Source organism: Stomoxys calcitrans, chromosome 2, assembly GCF_963082655.1.
Source record: "Stomoxys calcitrans chromosome 2, idStoCalc2.1, whole genome shotgun sequence".
Taxonomy (NCBI): Eukaryota; Metazoa; Arthropoda; class Insecta; order Diptera; family Muscidae; genus Stomoxys; species Stomoxys calcitrans.
In genome coordinates this window covers 106389001-106412221 of record NC_081553.1, presented here as the reverse complement: position 1 = coordinate 106412221, position 23221 = coordinate 106389001, and the positions used below count along the sequence as shown (strand labels likewise).

At 40.8% G+C, this 23221-nt stretch overlaps 1 protein-coding gene across 16 annotated transcripts in view; it reads right to left on the bottom strand.

Annotated features, from left to right (window-relative positions):
* The window catches only part of LOC106081822 (protein lap4), a 704386-nt gene that overhangs the window by 197064 nt on the left and 484101 nt on the right, over positions 1-23221 (bottom strand). For all 16 annotated transcript variants that reach the window (XM_059364098.1, XM_059364099.1, XM_059364100.1 and 13 more), the window contains 3 exons: positions 20832-20923; positions 20162-20446; positions 15421-15714 (listed from right to left, as the gene is read on the bottom strand). In XM_059364098.1, the coding sequence (XP_059220081.1) occupies positions 15421-15714; positions 20162-20446; positions 20832-20923 (671 nt within the window). The remainder of the gene's footprint in view (positions 1-15420; positions 15715-20161; positions 20447-20831; positions 20924-23221) is intronic.

Genomic DNA, 23221 nt, shown 5'->3' with positions numbered 1-23221 from the left:
ATGTTTCAACAAAAAAAAAATTAATTCTAAAAATTTTTCAGAATAAAACAAGTAAAAGCATGCTTAGTGCGGCCGGACCGAATCTTGGGAACCCACCACCATGGATTCTGCTAAATATGAGAACTACATCTAGTTATAGACCATATTGGACCGTACTTGGCTCAGTTGTTGAGAGACATAATAAAACACTCTGAGCAAAATTTCAGACAAATCGAACAAAAATTGCGGCTTGTAAAGGTTCCAGAAGTCAAGTCGGATGAAAATTGAGGCTTCCAGGGGCTCAAGAAGTCAAATCGTGAGATCTGTTTATATGGGATTTATATCAGGTTCTTGACCGATTTGGATCGTACTTGGCACGGTTGTTGGAATTCAAAATAGAACACTAAGTGCAAAAATTTCAGCCAAATCGGACTAAAATTGCGACTTCCAGAGGCTCAGGAAGTCAAATCGGGAGATCGGTTTGTATGGAAGCTATATCAGGTTATAGACCGATTTCGATCGTACTTGGATTCGTTGTTGGGAGTCACAACAGAATGCTATGTGCAAAATTTCGGACAAATCGGACAAAAATTGCGGCTTGTAAAGGTTCTAGAAATCAAATCGTGAGATCGGTTTATATGGGAGCTCTATCAGGTTATGGACCGATTTGGAACGTACTTTTCAGAGTTATTGGAGGTCATCAAGGAACACTACGTATGAAATTTCAACGAAATCGGACAAAAAATATGGCTTCCAGGGGCTCAAGAAGTCCAATCGGGAGATCGGTTTATATGGGAGCTATATCAGGTTATACAACTATTTGTACTTGGCACAGTTGTTGAAAGTCAAAATAGAACAATATGTTCAAAATTTCGGCCAAATCGGAGCAAAATTGTGGCTTCCAGGTGCTCAAGACGTCAAATCGGGAGATCGGTTTATATGGGAGCTATATCAGGTTAAAGACCGATTTGGACCGTACATGACACAGTTGTTGAGAGTCATAAAAGAACACGCAAAATTTCAGCCAAACTGGACAAAAATTGCGCTTCCAGTGGCTCAAGATGTCAAATCGGGAGATCGGTTTATATGAGACCTATATCAGATTATTAACCGACTCGGACCGTACTCGGCACAGTTGTTGGAAGTCAAAACAGAACACCTCATGCGAAATTTCAGCTAAATTGAACAAAAATTATTGCTTCCAGGGGCTCAAAATGTCAAATCGGGAGATCGGTTTATATGGGAGATATATCTGGTTATAAACCGATTTGGACCGTACTTGGCACAGTTGTTAGAAGTCAAAACAGAACACCACTTGCGAAATTTCAGCCAAATTGAACAAAAATTATGGCTTCCTGTGGCTCAAGATCTCAAATCGGGAGATCGGTTTATATGGGAGCTATATCAGGTTATAGACCGATTTGGACTGCACTTGGCACAGTTGTTAGTAGTCATAACGGAACATTACATGCACAATTTCAGCCAAATCGGACAAAAATTGCGGCTTCCAGGGGCTCAAGAAGTCAAATCGGGAGATCGGTTTATATGGGATCCATATCAGGTTATACACAGATTTAAACCGTACTTGGTACAGTTGTTGCAAGTCAAACGAACTCTTCTATTGCCTGCCTGATCATAATATGTTCCTTCGGTCGAGGATCCGAACACTCACAGAATCCGTGAGCTGGAATAGTGCTAATACGAGATCTGCAATTGTAAAAGTGCTTACGCATAATCAAATGGAAATTCGGGCAATAACACTAGAGTGGTAAAATCGGAAGCCGTTCTGGGTTTCAAAAAGACGATTAACGCTAAAAATACCACTATTCCCCCGGCACCAGGCCTCTGTTGGTAAGAGTAAATGGGTTAGCGGTAAACTTGAAGACGCGAAACCATTCTAGAAGAGAAGGACTCGCATACGAGGTCTGCTATATAAGTTTCTGGCGTACGCAACACCAAGTGTTGCCAAGTGCATTCTGACATTTCCATAGCAAAGTTTGACATATTATAGCATAACCGTAACAAGAACGTTTTGAAAAACGATAATCATTTGTTTTGTTTATAGTGACATTAAATTTGCAAAAAAAAAATTAAAATAACTCGCCAACATTTTCGTGCGACCATTGTTCACAACCTTCGGAGTGGTTTATCACGACAAGAGTGCAATGGCGAGCTTAAATCTCTGTATGGCAATGCATCACCATCCTATAGCACAGTGTAGAACGTATTTAATGAATACAGTCGTGGGCGATGCTCGCTCAAAGTCGAAAAATCGGCTCTTGTACTAGATAACATTGAGGTCATGCGTGCAAGGTCGTCATGTGACATACACGTGAGATAGAGGCATCCGGGTATTTCGGATGTGCGGATGTTTATCTTAATCTAATATTACGGACCCCCGATTCTTGGGGTCAAATTTTAATACCAAGTTCGTATACAACTCTCAAATACGTTTTACTTGACCTCTTTATTGTCGCAATCGGTAACATGCCCGTTTGGGTGGGTTTTGGGATGCCAATTCAATATTTTTTTTGGTCACGATTTGAGGGCATTCAAAATTTCGCTTAATTCGACGAACCCATTTCCGAGATCTGGTGATTTTGAAAAATAGGGTTAGGGGGAAGGTTCGCCTTCCCTTTGGATATCAGAGAATTTATATATATAGAAAATGTCAAGCAGATTTTTTCTTCACCAAAAATTCTTCCAATTATGTCTGTTAGATCTCATTCGTTATGAAAGCTATTAACGCTTTGACCTGCTTTAACCTTAGGGCACGTTATTTTACTTGCCTACATTGACCTCTTCCATAACTGAGAGGAAAAAACACAGACGAGCCATTATAATTTTATTCGACCTCACGCAATCACATATTTCGCCCATCATAACACACCTTCTCCTTCCAGAGATGATGGCCTAAGTTAAAGGTCTAAGAAACAGGAAATATAACAAAAAATAATAGTAATAATAATCATAACAATAAAAACAGAACTTGAAGAGCAAAATAATGTTTTATTAGATGACAACATTCAGATAAAAACGACGACGACGAAAAAAAAAAAAAAAGAAAATTGTTTAAGTTTTACGATTGTGTTTACGAGACCGTAAAGCAAAGGAGCAGGATTGTAATACACTTTCATGCTGATGCAAATTAGTTTTGCTGTACAAAGGTTTATGGACAATTCTTTTGCTTATTTTGCTACTTTTCCATCTCTTCAGTTCAGTTGGTTTTTTGTTTCGTTGCTTTTTAATATATAATACTTAAATGTATATTAAAGTTGTTTTCTGCTCTCTTTATGCAGCACAATAAAATATTTAATATATATTTTCACAAGTTTATACAATGGTGTCATAATGATGCAAGTGGAGCCATTTGGGGAAAACTTGAATAGGGGGTTTAATTAATTTTTCTTCGGAAACGTAAAGATAAACTGGTAAATGAGATATATTTAATTGTGAATTTCAGTTTTAATAAAACACCATTATATTATGGGGACTTGTGCATGACATTATCATTGAGCTAAAATTTTATCACTGAGCTAAAATTTTATACAACTCACTTTCCCAAATTTCGACGACATCGGACAAAAGATGCGCATTTTATGGGCCGAAAGCCTTAAATCGAGAGATCGGTCTATATGGCAGCTATATCCAAATCTGGACCGATCTGAACCACATTAAAGAGGTATGTCGAAGGGCCTAACACAACTTATTGTCCCAAATTTCGGCGACATCGGACAATTAATGCGCCTTTTATGGGTCTAAAACCCTAAATCGGCGGATCGGTCTATATGGCAGTTATATCCAAATCTGATCCAATCTGTTCCATACTGCAAAAATATGTCAAAGGACTTAACTTAACTCAATGCCCCAAATTTTGGCAAAATCGGACAATGAATGCGCCTTTTATGGGCCCAAAACCTGAAATCGAGAAATCGGTCTATATGGCAGCTATATCCAAATCTGGACCGATCTGAGCCAAATTAAAGTATGTCGAAGGGCCTAACACAACTTATTGTCCCAAATTTCGGCGACATCGGACAATTAATGCGCCTTTTATGGGTCTAAAACCCTAAATCGGCGGATCGGTCTATATGGCAGCTATATCCAAATCTGATCCAATCTGTTCCATACTGCAAAAATATGTCAAAGGACTTAACTTAACTCACTGCCCCAAATTTTGGCAAAATCGGACAATAAATGCGCCTTTTATGGGCCCGAAACCTTAAATCAAGAAATCGGTCTATATGGCAGCTATATCCAAATCTAGACCGATCTAGGCCAAATTGAAATAGGATATCGAAGAGCCTAATGCAACTCACTGCCCCAAATTTTGGTAAAATCTGAATATAAATGCGCTTTTAAGGGCCTTAGCCCCTAAATCGGCGGATTGGTCTATATGGCAGCTATATCCAAATCTGGACCGATCTGGGCCAAATTGAAGAGGAATGTCGAAGAGCCTAACGCATTTCACTGCCCTAAATTTCGACGAAATCGAACAATAAATGTGCCTTTTATGGCCCCAAAACCTTAAATCGAGAGATCGGTCTATATTGAAGAAGGATGTCGAAGGTACCAAATTTTGGCAAAATCGGACAATAAATGCGCGTCAGGGAAAGGAAAGGTATGGGGAAAAAACCAGAGAGTACAATTTTGTCTTTTCCGCAAGAAGAAGAAGGAAATGGAAAAATGGGAGTATAACAGAAGCAAGAATGAAGCCCGAAATTTCTAACAAAGAATTAATTATCAAAGTAGTGACTTTGGTACAGGCACACCATTCGACAGAGGCAAAGAAGGAAGATGGATACAAATAGTATGCTTGAGATATGGAAAGAACACCTTTCCCTGCTGCTGTTATCAAATGATGGTGACGATTAGTGTCAATCCATGATAATGGTATAGAATGTGTACCACCTAATCAGAAAAAAAGCTCACGTAGCAGTTACCGGACCGAAAAACAATAAGACAACAGGAGCCGATGGGTTGTCCGTTGAACTATAGAAGACCGAAGTCGACTCGCTAATAAGGCGGATGGACCAACTCAACCACCCAATCTGGCTAGAAGCGCGCATCCGATGACTGGAATTTCGGCATACTATGTCCCGTACACAAGAAAGGGAACAAGACAGTAAATACTAACAACTGAGGAATAAGTCTGCACCTTATCAAATACATGATACTCTCAAGCGTACTATGTGACAGACTAAAACCTATAGTCAACGAGATAATTGCGCCGTATCAGAGTGGCTTTAAACCTATTAAATCCACCATAGACCATATATTTAGACTGCGCCAAAACCTTCCAAAACTCCCGAGAAGGACAAATGAACAGCCACCGTCTTTTTGTTGACTACAAAGCTGCCTTCGAGAGCCCTATACGTTCAAAGGTTTTCAAACAATGTCGACAGAGGCAAAGAAGGAAGATAGATACAGATAGTTTGCTTGGGATATGGGAAAACACTTTTCCCAACTGCTGTTATCAAATGATGGTGACGATTAGTGTCAATCCATGATAATGGTATAGAATGTGTACCACCTAATCAGAAAAAAAGTCCACATAGCAGTTACCGGACTGAAAACGAATAAGACAGCAGGAACCAATGGGTTGCCTGTTGAACTATTAAAGACCGAAGGCGACTCGCTGATAAGACATATGGACCAGCTCGACCACGCAATCTGGCTAGAAGCGCGCATATCCGAGGCCTGGAATTTCAGTATACTATGTCACGTACACTAGAAAGTGAACAAGACAGTAGGTACCAACAACAGAGGAATAAGTCTGCACCTTATCAAATACATGATACTCTCAAGCGTACTGCCATTTTTTTTCTGATGGTCTCGCCAGGATTCGAACCCAGGCGTTCAGCGTCATAGGCGGACATGCTAACCTCTGCGCTATGGTAGCCACCATAAAGATTACTTTAACTAAATCTAAAGATTGCCAATATTTCAACTTTCTAAAGTAACAATTTCCATTGTTGAAGAATTTTTTACTTGATATAAGGAAATTTTTTACATAAATGCTAGTTCAATAGTTTCTTAACTTGGTGTTTTATTATCGAAGATAAAACTTTTTTAAATAAAGGTTAAGATATTCAAAGTAATGAAATTGGATTAGGGAATAGGACAACATTGACCTGTATCGCCCTGGTGTTGCCAAATGTGTTTTTTTTACTTTTCTAACTAAAACGGTTTCAAATTATGGTGTACATCTGCATGTATTAGACACATGAGAAGTGTAGCTTTCTAACAAGTGGTATTTTGTTCATTTTGGAAACGTTTATGCTAAAGAAATAAATCCAGAAATATAAATTTTTCAGAAAGTTTCAAGGCGATTGGGGTTAAAGAAGTAAAATTAACTTTAAAATGGTAGTGACTTTAAATGTTTGCATTTTAAAGCTTAAGAAGTAAGTTTGAGAAATAATATCCTAATTGAAATCAGTATCAAAATTTCGACGAATATCTCATTTGAATGACCTGCGAATATAGAGGACAGTTACTTTTGTTAATTAAAGAAAATATCCCAAATATTGGCAATAGGTAAATTTCAGTAAACAATTTTCCACAATGTTTAAAGTTGTACTAGGAAATTTTTTCCCTGTCTAGTTCACAAAAAAAAGTTTTCATTTAAACTAAAATTCTGCTCTGTTGAATTATTTCTATGGCCTTTCAGTTTCATTACGAATTAATTGACTTACGAAACAACCTAAATTAACTTCTTTCAAGACTTCTGCTCAATATTTCAATCTAAATACAATGGAAAATCAAACCATAAAAGGAAATCATTTTCAAAACGGAAATGGAAACCGGTATGCAAAATAGGAAAAATATGAAAACTAACATAGAGCAAACCAAAAAAAAAAAAAAAAAAGAACAAAAACAAAAATACAAGAAAATTGTGCAATTTGGAAAAATAATTTCAAATCAAACGATAGAATCAGCAACGATATCATTCATACATACTCACAGCCAGGCAAACACACTAGGGTGGGTTAATATTGGCAGTTGTCACAATCGTAGTCTACGACAAATTCTAAGAAGTTTTGCCAAAGTAACCATGAGTCTAAAATCAAAAGTGAGCTTCGGGATATTAACAACAAACAAAAGCTGAAAGTTTGATTCGCTTAAGGTTTCTTGGGCACAATGTCTTAAAATTTGTCTTGGATGACGATTATTGGCTATTTTTTAGCCCTTACACATTGCCCCACCCTAATATACGCACATTCAAACACTCTCAGCCAATAGTACCTTATTTGGTATTGTTTGGAAAACAAAAGGATTTCATAAAAAGGAAACCACACAAGGATATTAAATGGGCAACGGTAAATATTCTAATATTTGCCGATGATTGGCCCCATACCACATATAATTAATGGCAGCACAAAAATGACTAACTTACTAACCAACTGAGAAGGAAGTCAATAATTGTAATTGTAAAGGACACACAGTTCAACAACTACAAACGGAACAAATAACACACAAATCAACATTCAAACTTAAATATGCATCACCAATACAAATACAAGGGTATGAAATATTTGTATGCAGATTGTTTGTTGGTTGGTTAGTTGGTTGGTTGGTCAGTGGTTATAATTTTTAACATTTATAAACGAGCGGTCGGTCTGGCAGATTGTTTTGTTTGTTTCTGTAATAAATTTTTTTTTGGGGGGGGGGGCCTTAGTCAAAAGTGTGTAATGGTGTACACTTGTATGTATGTATGTTGGACTGTTTTAATAAATTGTTATTGTTATCAATTTTTGTGAACAACATTTTGCAAATGGTTAGGCCAAATTATATATGCATGTACTATGTGTTTAAATGTGTTTGTGTTTATATTCGTGTTTGTGTTAATGACTACAACGTATTTAGTTCGTTGCATTAAATCGATAACATTTATTTGCATTGTGGTTGACTTAATAGGGCTTCATTCGATGTTGGTGTGATAAAATTAAACTAAAAAAAAAAACAAGTAAAAAGGATACCCATTATCATGGATATATTGATTATTCTACTTTATAACTCTACTATATCAATGATGGGTCGATTTAAATCATATATGTTTAAGCTACCTAGAAGCCATATAAAAATTATAGCTTAAAACTTCATAGAAATCAGTTAATAAATGAAGCTTTTATAAGCGTAAGACCCTAATTTGGTAGATCGGTCTATATGGCAGCTATATCCAAATAAGGTCTTATGTGGGGCCATACTTGGTTCAGATATCGGGTGGCCCTACTCAGCTCACTGTTCCATATTTAAGCGAAATTGGTTTGTAAATTCGGCCGCATTTGCAGATCGGTCTATATGGCAGCTATATCACATCATGGCCCAATCTGGACCATACTCCTTTTGGAATTTGGGTGTCCTACTGCAACTCACTGTTCCGAATTTTAGCCAAAATTGACTAATAAATGCGCCTTTTATGTGCTTAAGACCTTAAATCGACAGAGCAGTGTTTATGGCAGCTATGCCTAAATGTGGTCTGAGGTGGGCCATACTTTGTTTTTGATATCGGGTGGCCCAATGCAACTCAAATGCAAATGCAAATTTTACCCACGAACATTCCACAAAGGAACAGGGGCAAACTTCTCACATATCAATGAGTGCAGTCCGATTCAAGTTTAAGCTCAATGATAAGGGTCCTCCTTTTTATAGGCGAGTCCGAACGGCGACACCTCTTCGGAGAGAAGTTTTACATGACATAGTACCTCACAAATGTTGCCATCATTAGGAGGGGAAAACCACCGCTGTAAATTTTTTCTGATGGTTTCGCCAGGATTCGAACCCAGGCATTCAGCGTTATAGACGGACATGCTAACCTCTGCGCTACGGTGGCCTCAATGGAACTCACTGTTTCAAATTTCAGCGAAATCGGATAATAAATGCGCGTGTTACACGCTTCAAACCCTCAGTCGGCAGATACAAAGATCTAACGGGAAAAGTGGGCTATATATTGAGTTGCCCAAAAAGTAATTGCGGATTTTTTAAAAGAGAGTAAATGCATTTTTAATAAAACTTAGAATGAACTTTAATCAAATATACTTTTTTAAACTTTTTTTCTAAAGCAAGCTAAAAGTAGCAGCTGATAACTGAATGCAATTACAGAGTCACAAGCTGTGAAAAAATTTGTCAACGCCGACTATATGAAAAATCCGCAATTACTTTTTGGGCAACCCAATACAAATGTGGTCTAATGTGGACCATACTCGATTTAGATATTGAATGGCTTAGTCCAAATCAGTGTTCTAAATTTCAGCGAAATCGGGTTAAAAATGCGGATTTAATGGGGGCTTAAATCCCTGAATTCGCAGATCGGTCTACATGGCGGCTTTAGCAAAAATGGTCCGATCTGAACCATACTCCGTTCGGATATCAGGTGTCCTACTCCAACTCGCTGTTCGAAATTTCAACGAAATCGTGTAACAAATACGGCTTGTATTGGGTTAAGACCGGACCCAAACCGGAACACTGGGATATATCCAAATATGATTAGATTTGGCCCGGAATACGGGTCTGCGCAAAAATTTAGCTTAATATCTCATTTTTGTAGGTTTTAGCGTGATTATGGACAGTTGCACGGACGGAAAGGAGGACATACACCCAGACATCGTTAAATCGCCTTAGAATTTTGCGAGGAACAAGATTATTATTATATTAGACATAGTATGTCTAGACGATCAAGAATATGTACTTTATTGGGTCTCAGTTCAATATTTCGATGAGTTTCAAGCGTAATGACAAATTAAGTACACCGCCTTCGCTTGGTGTACAATGAAGGTTAGAATAAAGGCTGGCCCATCTTGCCATTGCTTTATGACCACTGCTTATTTGAGCTCTGACATTTATGTGTTCAATATTCATCCCTGGTTTTCGGATTCATAAACGTGTTGAATAATTGGGTAGACAGAATGAGCAGATGCTAAATCGGCCTTGGCAGTCATCATTAACCGGAATTTTGAAACAATGCAAATGCAATCCAAATATGCCCATGAAGATTCCATACCTCTCACATATCAATGAGCACTGTTCGATTCAAATTAAAGGGCAATGATAAGGGGCCCTCTTTTCATAACCGACTCTGAACGGCATGCCGCAATAGGACACCTCTTCGGGGAGAAGTTTATACAAGGCAAAGTACCTCACAACCGCTAACATTAGGAGGAGATAACCAATTGAGTCTATATAGAGTTGTGGTCTGGTGGACGGCATTCCAAAAATGCCCCTATTGTTTAATGAACATTCGGATCCCAAAGATGGATAGTTTTTGCATCACAGCCGCATTGAGGACGAGACTATCTAATTCACTGAATTTAATGCTCTGTACATAATGACTACACAAATCGCCGTGACCTCTTATTGCAAACTGCAACTTTTCCCATGAACATTCCTTTAAGGAAATGGGGCAAACTCAACATCCTCTTTATAGCCGAGTACACTTCTTTGGGGAGAAGTTTTCACAAAACCAAATGATCTCTTATTGCAATACCTTTTGGGCTGTTATCGCATAAACCATCCAAATCGTCATTTTGTGGATAGATACCCACCGCCCAGAAGCATTAAGGTAGATCTACACGATCTAGAGCGTGAGGTTCAGCGCTACAAGAGAGAACTTCCAGATCAATCGGCATATCAAGCGGGTCTGAACAACATTCATGCAGACACGGTAGCAGACGCGGTAATTGGCTACCGGGTGAATGAAGTTCTTGGAGAACGACCGCCACCTATTGCGCCCGAAGAAATCGACCTCCCCCGGCAAACCAGAGTGGTTCTGGCTCAATTACGTTCCGGCAGATGCAGCCGCCTCAATTCCCACAGAGCTAGGATTGATGCCGACGTGCAAGATGTATGTCCCGATTGTAACCAGGGACCGCACGATACACGTCACCTGTTTAACTGCCCGGCCAGACCCACTCGACTGAGACCCAGATCCCTGTGGACGCACCCCATCTTAGTCGCAGAATTCCTGGGTCTTGACACTCAACAGAATCAAGCAGACGAAAGATAGAACACAATAAACTGCCACAACAACAACCAAATGATCTCCCGGCACGGGATAGCTGTGAGCACCACACAGGCTGTAACATTGAGGTCCAATCTGTGTGGTGTTCATTGTTGTCACGAAAAGCTTAGCTGCGAGCTACCGAGCGCGTCCACAGGTTGCGGATAGTGGAATGCTCCATACGGAGTAGTTGCAACGGCAGTCGAGGACAATTAACGGTATCGAACGGAGAGTCTCAGTGAGAGGCCGGTCGGCACCGGCTCTTGTATAAATACTGAGTGCCTATGATGCTCGATATGACAAGGCGAGTTATTGGCACCCCTAAATAACCAATGGCCACCAAGATCCCCCTGCGATCGGTCCTTTGAAACGGAACGAGCTTGCTCACCTACAGGAGCTTGCCGAGGGTCGCCAACACCACAAGACCGCACACCGCAGCATGTTGTCCTCCCCTCATATAGGTGTGGGTGCCTTGGCACCGGTAGTCGAGAGTAATGCTTCAAGCGCACAACTAGTCGTCAGACTAATTTATAAAGAAGAGACAGATAAACCAGAGGGATGCACAGTTCGTCCCCAGCCTTTAAGTAATGATGGTGTTTCCGACTCGGATTCACACTAAGACAATGTCAATGATACGTCATTGCAGTCGAATCGGAAGATGAGGGCAGCGTAATTACGGCAGAGGTAAGCGATGGCTTTGCTAAGCTCACAAGCAGACCGGAAAACTGATATGGGGCACGACGAAGTAGACGGAGGATTATGTACCGACAGCGCAATCGGGCGAAAGTTCAGGATGCTGGAAGGTATAGAACTGACATTCCAAGTGGACGTGTCAGCTGTATCCCTGGAAGCTGGAAAGAGAATCAGATCTCCCGAAGAGCATAACACTGATAAAATGCTGAAGAAGAAAAAGAGCTCCCCGTTTTCAAGTACACTGGGTAGACCAAGCCAACTTCAAAAAGTTCGTTGGAAGTATCCACACTCCTTGGAGGGCAAAGCTCGACCTTGTGAGATCTGTTTAAGACTGCCTGACCATAATACGGTACTGCAGGCGGAGTTCCGAGGGATCACGAAATGCGTGAGGTGGTGTGGTACTAACGCGAGGACGTCGAGTGTGAACATCTTTACGGACAGTAAAATGGTCGTAAGGGCAATAACAACCAAGACGGTAAGATCATGAACCGTCTTGCAGTGTAAGAAGGAGATTAAGGCCTTCTCTGAGGATAGCACAATCCGCATTGTTTGGGTGCCGGGCCATAACGGAGTAAGGGGGAATGAAAGGGCAGACGATTTGGCAGTAAAGACTAGATAAACTTGGTTCACCCGAAGCCTTTCGGATCGACGCAGTCTGATTTAAGGGTGTGGGCAACAAACAACGAAACAGTCGGTAGGATGGCGAAAATCTTATGGGGTGATCCGGATGGAGAGAGAACGAGGCTATTATTGAAAGGATGTAAGAAGGAGGTCAGTATAGCTTTTGGTATCATAACAGGACGCATAGGACTACGAGCTCACTTAGGCAAAATCGGTACGACAAGTGATAGCAGGTAGGGCATGTATGGAAGATGATGAGACCTTGGAACATTTCCTATGTCAACAGATACCGGTACTTAGGAGGGGACACATGATACCAGACATGAACCAACTTAGGGGAGTGGTATGGAAAACAATTAAGGATTTTGCAAGTAGCACGAAATTCCTAACTAAAAATATTCTTTTTCGAGATTAATATTGGGTTGCCCAAAAAGTAATTGCGGATTTTTCATATAGTCGGCGATGACAAATTTTTTCACAGCTTGTGACTTTGTTATTGCATTCTTTCTTCTGTCAGTTATCAGCTGTTACTTTTAGCTTGATTTAGAAAAAAAGTGTAAAAAAGTATAAGTAAGTTTTATTAAAAATGCATTAACTTTCTTTTAAAAAATCCGCAATTACTTTTTGGGCAACCCAATATATGTACCCTCTTTTCAATCTCAACTAACCGCAGTTTTGCTGGGGCACAGCACTCTTTGATAATTGCATATAAACGTCATTTGTGAAAGTGAAAAGTGTTCAGTATATTACGCCATTTTATTTTCTCTATCAACCAACACGCAGGGGATGTCCCCTATGAATGCAGTGCATTGCGTTGGCGTGAGGAAATTAGGAATTGGAAGGGGAAAAGGATGTACTGCTTAAATCTTTGGATGTCAAAGTGGGTGGAAAAAGACATTAGCCGGAAATCGATTCCACATACGAACGGTTTGGGCGCAATAAGAATTCTCTCTATAATGCATTGTGCGGTCCGCTGGCTAATCAATTGCAAATAGGTGTGAGTTCCTCAAATGTCTAGTATTCCTGACTTACATCCTTACATCAGGTATAAGAAGACGAATATCAGACGACCACACACACTGAAAGTACTGATAGAACAGCGCCAAACAACCCATATTGCGACGATGATCAAGGGATTTTGAAGCTCCTGCTCATACATGTGAGTTGTACTCCATTTTCAGCCTTATGAAAGAGGTGTAGATGTTAAGAAGAACAGACGGAGTGAAGTGATTCTTACACCGTTTGAGGAAGCCTTAACACTTCAATGCTTTTTTCGACACTTCGAAAACATGTTTAGCCCAACGGACATCACTTTGTATTTTCATGCCCAGAACATCAAGAGTTTCTGATTGCTCAACATCTACACCGTTAATAGACAAAGATGATCGTTATGGGTCAGCCAATCGTTTGTGTGACAACAAGCAGCACTGAGTTTCCGTTAATTAAAATCTTTTAGCTTCATTCGACCCCACTCAGAAATGGCCAGCAAATCCTGGTAGAGTGTATTATCCGTAACCCGCCTCTTGTCCTCAATCTCTCGAAGACTCGGCCTATGGTCGAATGAGTACGAATAACAGAGATTACTGTCATCCGCAAATGAGTAGATCGGATTCGATGTCTGACCCAACAGATCGTTGATGAAAATAAGAAAAAGAGTAGAAGAAAGAACAGAAACTGATCGTTATGGGTCAGCCAATCGTTTGTGTGACAACAAGGAGCACTGAGTTTTCCGTGCATTAAAATTTACTCGCTTCATTCGACCCCACTCAGAAATGGCGGGCAAATCCAGGCAGAGTGTATCGTCCATAACACGCCTCTTGTCCTCAATCTCTCGAAGACTCGGCCTATGGTCGAATGAGTGCAATTGACAGAGATTACTGTCATCCGCAAATGAGTAGATCGGATTCGATGTCTGACCCAATAGATCGTTGATGAAAATTAGAAAAAGAGGAGGAGAAAGAACAGAGCCCTTGGGTACACCTGCGGTCAATTTGTGCTCATTGGATGAGAACCCATCTATAACGACTCGAATAGTTCGATCTCTGCGAAAGCACGAAATAAATCGAACGAAGCAATTACCGAAACCAAATGAGACGAGCTTTGATAGTGGTGCACCCTGCCAGATCCTACAAAGGCCTTGGAGATATCCAGAGCCACAACCTTACTCTCACCAAACTGGTGGATTGAGCGACTCTAACCTTCCGACAGAAGTGTCATGAGGTCGCCCGTGGAGCGATTTATGCGGAACCCATATTGTTGATCGCCAAGAAGGTCATTAGACTCTAAATATCTCACAAGATGGTGTGCTCTAAATGATATTTTTCAGTTCCCAATGTGTTAAGCAATAAATAAAATATTTGCCACTCTATTTACATGAAGAATACGGCAACTTTTCTCCCATTCGCTTATGCCATTTTCGCATATTTATAATTAAATTAAAATAAAATTTTATCACACCAAATAGAATGAAAGCCCTACAACGATGTTGCATGATGAGTTAAATACAATTAGCATCAACGTAGGATTAAAACACAAACTTGTTGAAATGGATTAAACACAAAAACAAAATGGCAATAACAAAATAACATGGTGACATTATTATTATATATATGTAAAAGGATATACGTATAGCAAATACACACACACACATACATGGGTATACTATATGCATGTCATATAGATACGCACGTAGGCATTCATGTATTGTAGTATGTATGGGTGGTAAGACAACATCAAATAACATGTAAATAGCATTCATAAAAAGGAAGTACACAAACACATACATATACAGAGACAGAAGTACAGTGATAAAGAGAAGGAGAGAGATATAGAGAGAGCTTTATAGAGACACACACACGGCAGAGACAGGTTAACAGGATGTACTCGTATATATGTATGTGCCATAGAATAGGCTTTACCCATGCACAAAAACATAAATACACACACACACAAACAACTCCTTCTATTTATGTCTACAGCGATATAGGCCTTTGTGTAGACATTTATCACTATATGTCACGTACACATACAACAGCTATAAGTATTTCTCGGTTGGTGTGTATGTTTGTGTGTATATATATGCATGAGTGCAGCATATGAATAAAGAATGCAAATCACATCGAACGACTTACCTGTGGCGTTTGCGGCTGTGAAACGGGCGAAGGTGTTGTTGTCGTTGAGGCAGAGCCTGTAGGCGATGCAACAGTTCCCACACCAACACCAGCAGCACCTGCAGCCACCAATGGACCTCCACTTGTTATGCCTGTGGGCGATGAAGCCGCTGGCAGTGCTGGATTTGTGTCTAATGTATGCTTCGATATCACCACCGTTGTAGTCTTTTGAATTTTATCCTGGTCATGATGCTCCGACGGTGATTTAGGTGGTCCTGAGGTAAATGCATCAGCAGCTCTTACTATCTCCAGTACCTGAAAATTAATAGCAAAAATACAAGATTTATTGACTTGTCTCAGGGCGAGAGATGAGAAGGTGGGGGGATGGAAAGACAGAGCGAGTTTTCCAAATTAACATACTTTTGTTGGCACAATGCATTCACTTATTGACTTAGGTTGAGTATTTAAGCTCTATATGCTGATATGCATTACGTTCCATTTCTGTGTGTGTGTGTGTTTGGGTTGCGGCGAGGGGATTTTAAGGAGGAAAAGTTAACAACTTTCCTTAACACTTAGTCAGCTACAAAAATAGAAAATTTAAAAATAGCATACCGACACATATTCCATTAATTAAATCCCAAAGAGAGACCTTACTAAGCAGGTAAGGGCAAACTAAAAGAGTAAGGTTGCCCAGATTTGATGGTGTCTTCTGATCGGAGCTCAAAGTTTTAAAGGTATTACGTTTGGCCCTATGTGGATGCCAAATATCTAATTTGGTCCATATGACGGTTTTACAAAAGGAGGAGGTGGATGCCAAATTAGATGCTGGTCCACATGAAGGTTTTACAATAGGGGGACCTAAGTGGGCCCTATTCGGCGCGATACAAATATATTGGGTTGCCCAAAATGTAATTGCGCATTTTTCATATAGTCGGCGTTGACAAATTTTTTCACAGCTTGTGACTCTGTAATTGCATTCTTTCTTCTGTCAGTTATCAGCTGTTACTTTTAGCTTGCATTGGAAAAAAAGTGTAAAAAAAGTATATTTGATTAAAGTTCATTCTAAGTTTTATTAAAAATGCATTTACTTTCTTTTAAAAAATCCGCAATTACTTTTTAGGCAACCCAATAGCTGTATCTTATATAAGATACAGCTATTGGGTTTGGATATGAGTCGAAGAAGTCTTGCTTATACAAGTCACGCTTCAAATTTCAACGGAATCGACCACAAATCTTTTCTTTAAATGTAAAATCGGTCTATGTAGCATTTAAATATGATCTGATGTGGACCTTACTAAGCTCGGCTATCAGGTGGTCTAGTACAATTCAGATAATAAATGAGGCTTTTATGGGCAGCGACAGCTACGAGTATATCTTCGGTTCGGACAATGGAAAGCCTTGGCCAATTCCATGTTTCCAATTTTAATGAAATCTGGTAATAAATGCCTTTTATATCCTCCACCAGGCCACCAAAGCGCGAAGTTAGCATGTCCGCCTATAACGCTGAACATCTGAGTTCGAATCTTGGCGAGAACATAAAAAAAATTTTCTGATTGTCTCGCCAGGATTCGAACCCTGGCGTTCAGCGTCATAGGCGGACATGCTAATCTCTGCGCTACGGTGGCTTCCAACATATCAGAATTCTGACTCCCGTCCTTGAACGGGATCAGCCGTCAGCTGTGGAAGGAAGCGAAATACCTTGCATTGTATTCGATTCGAAGCAGTCCTGGAAGGGGAATACGGATGAAGAGAGCCCTAAAGCACTGTGTGCTTTATACTCCTGCATGAGGATGTACGGTAGGAAGTACAGGATAACCCCTAAGATGATTTATTGTATATTCATGATCGTCATGACATTTTAAGTCAATCTGGCCATGTCCGTCCGTCCGTCTGTCCGTCCGTCTGTTTGTCCGTCCGTCTGTCCGTCCGTCTGTCCGTCCGTCTGTCCGTCCGTCTGTCCGTCCGTCTGTCCGTCCGTCTGTCCGTCCGTCTGTCCGTCCGTCTGTCCGTCCGTCTGTCCGTCCGTCTGTCCGTCCGTCTGTCCGTCCGTCCGTCTGCCCGTCCGTCTGTCCGTCCGTCTGTCCGTCCATCCGTCCGTCCGTCCGTCTGTCTGTCCGTCCGTCTGTCTGTCCGTCCGTTCGTTTGTTCGTCCGTATGTCTGTCCGTCTGTCCATCCGTCTGTCCGTTCGTCTGTCCGTCCGTCCGTCTATCAGTCCGCCCGCTCGTCTGTCCGTCTGTCTGTCCGCCCGTTCGTCCGACCGCCTATCTGTCGAAAGCACTCTAACTTTCGAAGGAGTTAAGCTAGCCGCTTGAAATTTTGCACAATATCGGTCCATGTTTTGATATAGCTGCCTCATAAACCGATCTTGGATCTTGACTTCTTGAGCCACTACGGGGCACAATTCTTATCCGATTTGGCTGAAATTTTGCATGAGGTGTTTTATTATGACTTCCAACAACTGTGCTGAGTATAGTAGAAATCGGTCCATAAACTGATATAGCTGTCATGTAAATCTATCTGGGGTCTTGACTTCTTTAGCGTCTAGAGGGCGCAATTCTTATCCGATTTGGCTGTCCGTCCGTCTATCCGCCCGTCTGTCCGTGCGTCTGTCCGTCCGTCTGTCTGTCCGTCCCTCTGTCTGTCGAAAGAATGCTAACTTTCGAAGGAGTAAAGCTATCGGTCCATATTTTGATATAGCTGCCGTATAACTTCTTGAGCTACTACATGGTGCAATTCTTATCCGATTTGGCTGAAATTTTGCATAAGGTGTTTTATTATGACTTCTAACAGCTGTACTGAGTATGGTTGAAATCGGTCCATAACCTGATTTAGCTGTCATATAAACCTATCTGGGGTCTTGACTTTCTGAGCTTATAGAGGGCGCAATTCTTATCCGATTTAGCTGAAATTTTGCATGAGGTGTTTTATTATGACTTCCAACAAATGTGCTGAGTATGCTTTAAATCGGTCTATAACCTGATATAGCTGCCATATAAACCGATCTTGAATCTTGACTTCTTGGGCCACTAGAGGGCGCAATTCTTATCCGATTTGGCTAAAATTTTGCTTAAGGTATTTTGTTATGACTTCTAACAACTGTGCTGAGTAAGGTATAAATCGACCCATAACCTGATATAGCTGCCATATAAACCGATCTTGAATCTTGACTTTTTGGGCCACTAGAGGGCGCAATTCTTATCCGATTTGGCTGCAATTTTGCTTAAGGTATTTTGTTATGACTTGTAACAACTGTGCAAAACATGGTTCAAATCGATCTATAACCTGATATAGCTGTCATATAAACTGATCTGGGATCTTGACTTCTTGAGCTTCCAGAGGGCGTAATTATTATCCAATTTGGGGGAAATTTGGTACAAAGGCTTCTCTCATGACCTTCAACATACTTGTCTGAATCGGTCTATAGCCTGATACAGCTCCCATATAAACCTATCTCTCTATTTAACTTCTTGAGACCCTAAAGGGCGCAATTCTTACTCGTATTGGCTGAAATTTTACACAAAGACTTCTACTCTCCAATATTCAATTCAATTATGCTCTGAATCGGACTATAACTTGATATAGCTCCAGAATTAAATCAATTATTTTCTTTTGTCATTTGTTTGCCTAAAAGGAGATATTGGGAAAAGAACTCCACAAATGCGAACTATTGTGGAGGGTATATAAGATTCGGCCCGGCCGAATTTAGCACGCTTTTACTTGTTAATGATGGCGTAGTTGCTACTTGTAACGTTCAAAGAATAAAAGCTTCAGAAGTGATAGCGATCCGGTAGCCGAATTGGTAGTGGGCTTGGATTGCCAGTGCGTGGGTCGTGGGTTCGATTCCCACATGAGGCCTTACTATGACGCTATTATAGTACCACAACGGATTAAAATTGCCAAAGTGAGTCTGTAAAGGAATGCCACTCTTACTTAACTCAGCATCTACCGAAATAACGGCTGATTAAAAAAACACCTCTTGCTAGCAAACCCTTTCATCTTCGAGAGTACTGTGTGAAAGGTTAAAAGTCCACCTAGAACTACCATACTAACTCCTATCCACAAAGGGGCCCCTGTGTGCACAGCTCTGTGCCAAAATGTAAATATCCAAAAGGTAATCATTAAAAAGTTCATGTAAATTCCTTAAGCTATAAGCAAAAATAACAAGGCCAAGAGGACCCAGAGATTTGAAAATGCTACGTGTGAATTTATACAAATCCAAAACAAAAAAAAGAAAATACGGAAACGTTTGGCAAGGAGAGATAACATTCATACCAAAATTAAAAGATGATACCAGCAAACGAAATGTTTGCAGACACTGTGTCCCAGTGCAACCACCATATAGAGCAGACACTGGTGGTTCACGTAGACTTGAGTTGGTGCAAAAAACGAATACCAGATGTCCTGACAAATACAAGGGTGCAACAATGCATGCCCAAATCCATACCCAAACGAAAGACACACTCACACACTCTTAGAAAAATAACATAGCTTTCAGTTGCCACTGGAGGAACAATGATACCATGCCATTGGGTGGGTACACAAAACAGAAGGTTGCCGTTGTGGTCTTTTCGAACAATTTTAGAAGCACATATAGAGGAAATACCTCTGGCTTTGCAAAGATGTTGGTATATCATTGTAAAAGTTGATTAATTTTTCATGCCTGTTAAAATCCCTATATATGAAGTACACATTTTCTTGTCAATCTGGCAACTCTGGAAAAGATATTAAACTATTTCGTTACAACGCACTGCTAATACTTACTTTTTCAGGAGTACTCTTTTCCTTTGTGGAAGCCAAGGACTGTTCGGGATTTTGTGCTAAGGCAACCAAAGCTGCCTCATGTTGTTGCATCAAGGAGGGTTGCTGATACTGCTGTTGCTGTTGTGGAACATTGAAGGCTTCCGCTACCTTTGGCATTGAGGTGGGTGGAGTGTGTTGCACTGGAGCCGTTGTATGCGCTGCTGAGACAGATGCTGGCATGGGTTGTTGGTGGTGTTGGTGCTGTTCATTATTCGTTTCAGTTTTTGTTGCAAAAACTTCCAAATCCTTTTGTATAAACAACAATTCGGTGCAAGAGCCAGCATTCACATCCGCATCGTCATCGTCATCAGCATTAGCCAGTCATCATCCATTGCCATAGAGTTTGCCATGCCATCCATGGAAGGAAAAGCAGCAGCACCAGCAGCAGCCGCCGCAGTAAGGATATGAAAACAAAACAGGAATATATCATCCAACAACACAGAATGGCGCCACGCACCATGATAAGGATACCCAATGCAAACACCATGATTGAAGGGTATGAGAAAAAGAGAGAGCACGGGAAGGGAAAGAATTAAAAAAAATAAACATTAGAAATGCATTTAAGATTAAATTTTAAAACAAAGTAACATTTTATTGAGGTTTAATTGTGGAAAATTATAACCAGTGGTACCTGTTGTTTTAGTCGTTCATCTTCATCACGATCCAGGCTGGAAGTACTTTGACTTTGACTTAGCTCCGAACCAGTCTCTGAGGCACGTGAACCTGCAACAGAAGCAGTAAAAGAGTGAATGTTAACAAGAGCTGAGGATTATCAAAGTATACGACTAACTGTCTGTCTGCCTGATTATTATTTAAAATCTCTATAAAATTAATTCAAAGTATACAAAGTACACAGAACGCAAATGAGAATCCAAGGAAGAAGAGACTTAAGCTGCCAACAGAAGGCAAGGGAAAATGGCTAGAGATTATGCATAAAATATAAACCTTTTTTTTCTAAACATTTATTTTATGAAAGTTTTTTGGTCTCCCTATAAAGATGCAAAACTAATTAGACAAGAGATTTTGCATTTGAAGATGAATAAGGAGGAGAGTTCTCTAAACTTCGATACTTTAAAATGAAAATTTCCATCAAATTTAAGTTTGCAAGGATATGTCCTTAAAGATAACTTTCAAGGGAAATTTTAAGGGATTTTAGAGATAGACAATTTCACTGCGTGGGCTTATGTATGCAGAATACTTTTCTGACCTAAAACTTCTCCACAAAGAGATGTCGCACTATGGCATGCCGTTCGGACCAGGCTATAGAAAGGAGGACCAGCACCATAGAGCTTTAACTTGAACCGGACAGCACTCATTGGTAGGTGAGAAATTTGCCCCTGTCCCTTAACGGAATGTTCAGGGTCGCATTTGTCAAGTTCTTTGCCCGGTATCTCTTCATAGGCAAACAAAGGCAAACAAATGGATAAGAATTGCTACGATATTGGGGCTATATCAGGTTATGAACCGATTCAGGCTATACTTCGCTTGGACGTTGTAGACCATAGTTGTTGTTGTAGTAATCACATTCCCATGTGAAGGTGGCGATTCTCGCCAAGCTCCTGTAGGTGAGCAAGCTCGTTTCGGGTCAAAGGACCGAGCGCCGTGGAAACAAGGTGCCCATTGGTTATTTAAAGGCGCCAATAACTCGCTTTACCATATTGAGCATCATAGGCACTCAGTATTTGTGCAAGAGCCGGTGCCGCCCGAACTTTCACTAAGACTCTCCGCTCGATACTGCTGATTATCCGGGACTGCCGTAGCAGCTACTCCGTATAGAACATTATCGTAACCTGTGGACACGCCCGGTAGCTCGCAGCTAAGCCTCTCGTGGCAGCAATAAAAACCACACAGATCGGATCTCTATGTTTTAGCCCGTGTGGTGCTCATAGCTTTTACGTGCCGGGAAACCATATTAGGGCGCCCCGGTAGCCGAGTTGGTAGGGTGCTTGGATTACCCGTACAGGGGACGTAGGTTCGATTCCCGCCAGAAGCCTTGGTCTGTCGCTAATGTGGTATCACAATGGACTTAAAATTGTCTAAGTGAGTCTGTAAAGGACTGTCACTCTTACCTAACCTAACCATAATAGATGCCATTGTGCAAAATTTCAACCTACTAGGAACCTCAGGAATTAAAATCGGCAGATCGGCAAATATGGGAGCTTTATCAGGTTATAGAATATATGGTTACTGACACAGATAGTGTGCTGACGATATGGAAAGAACATTTCACTCAGCTGCTAGTATCCAACGATGGCGGCGAAGAGGATACCGCAGAACCAAACCCTCATGATGGTATTGAGTGTTTACCACCATGTCGGAATGAGGTCCAAGAAGCAATAACCCGACTGAAGAACAACAAGGCAGCAGGAGCCCACGGTTTAGGTGAGGTTAGGTTGAAAGGAGGGTGCAGATATTAATCTGCCCCATGCCCCTATAGACATACACCTAAGCCAGTAATCGGCTTGTTGTGCGCTCTAAAAACTAAAAAGTAACCTCGAAAAAGAAAATTTTAAGTTAAGAATTCCGTGCTACTTACAAAATTCTTAATTGTACTCCATGCCATGCCCCTAAATTGGTTCATGTCTGGTATTGTGCTTTCACCTAAGTGCCGGTATCTGTTAGACGCAAAACCCGGGCAATGATAAAGAAAATGCTCCAACGTCTCATCATCTTCGCAACATGGCCTACACATGATATCACTTGCCGCACCGATTTTACATAAGAGGGCTCATAGTCCTATGTGTTCCGTAATGATACCAAAAGCTTTACTGATCTCCTTCTTACTTTCTTTCAGTAATAGCCTCGTCTTCTCACGATTTGGATTCCCCCATTGGATTTTCGTCGTCCTACCGACCGTTTCGCTGTTCCACAGGGTTGCATGCGCATTCATCGCCCATGCCCCTAACTCGGACTGCGTCCTCTGGGTCCTACAGTCCTCTGGTCTTCACCGTCAAATCGTATGCCCTTTCATTCCCCCTTACTCCGTTGTGACTCGGCACCCAAACGATGCGGATTTTGCCA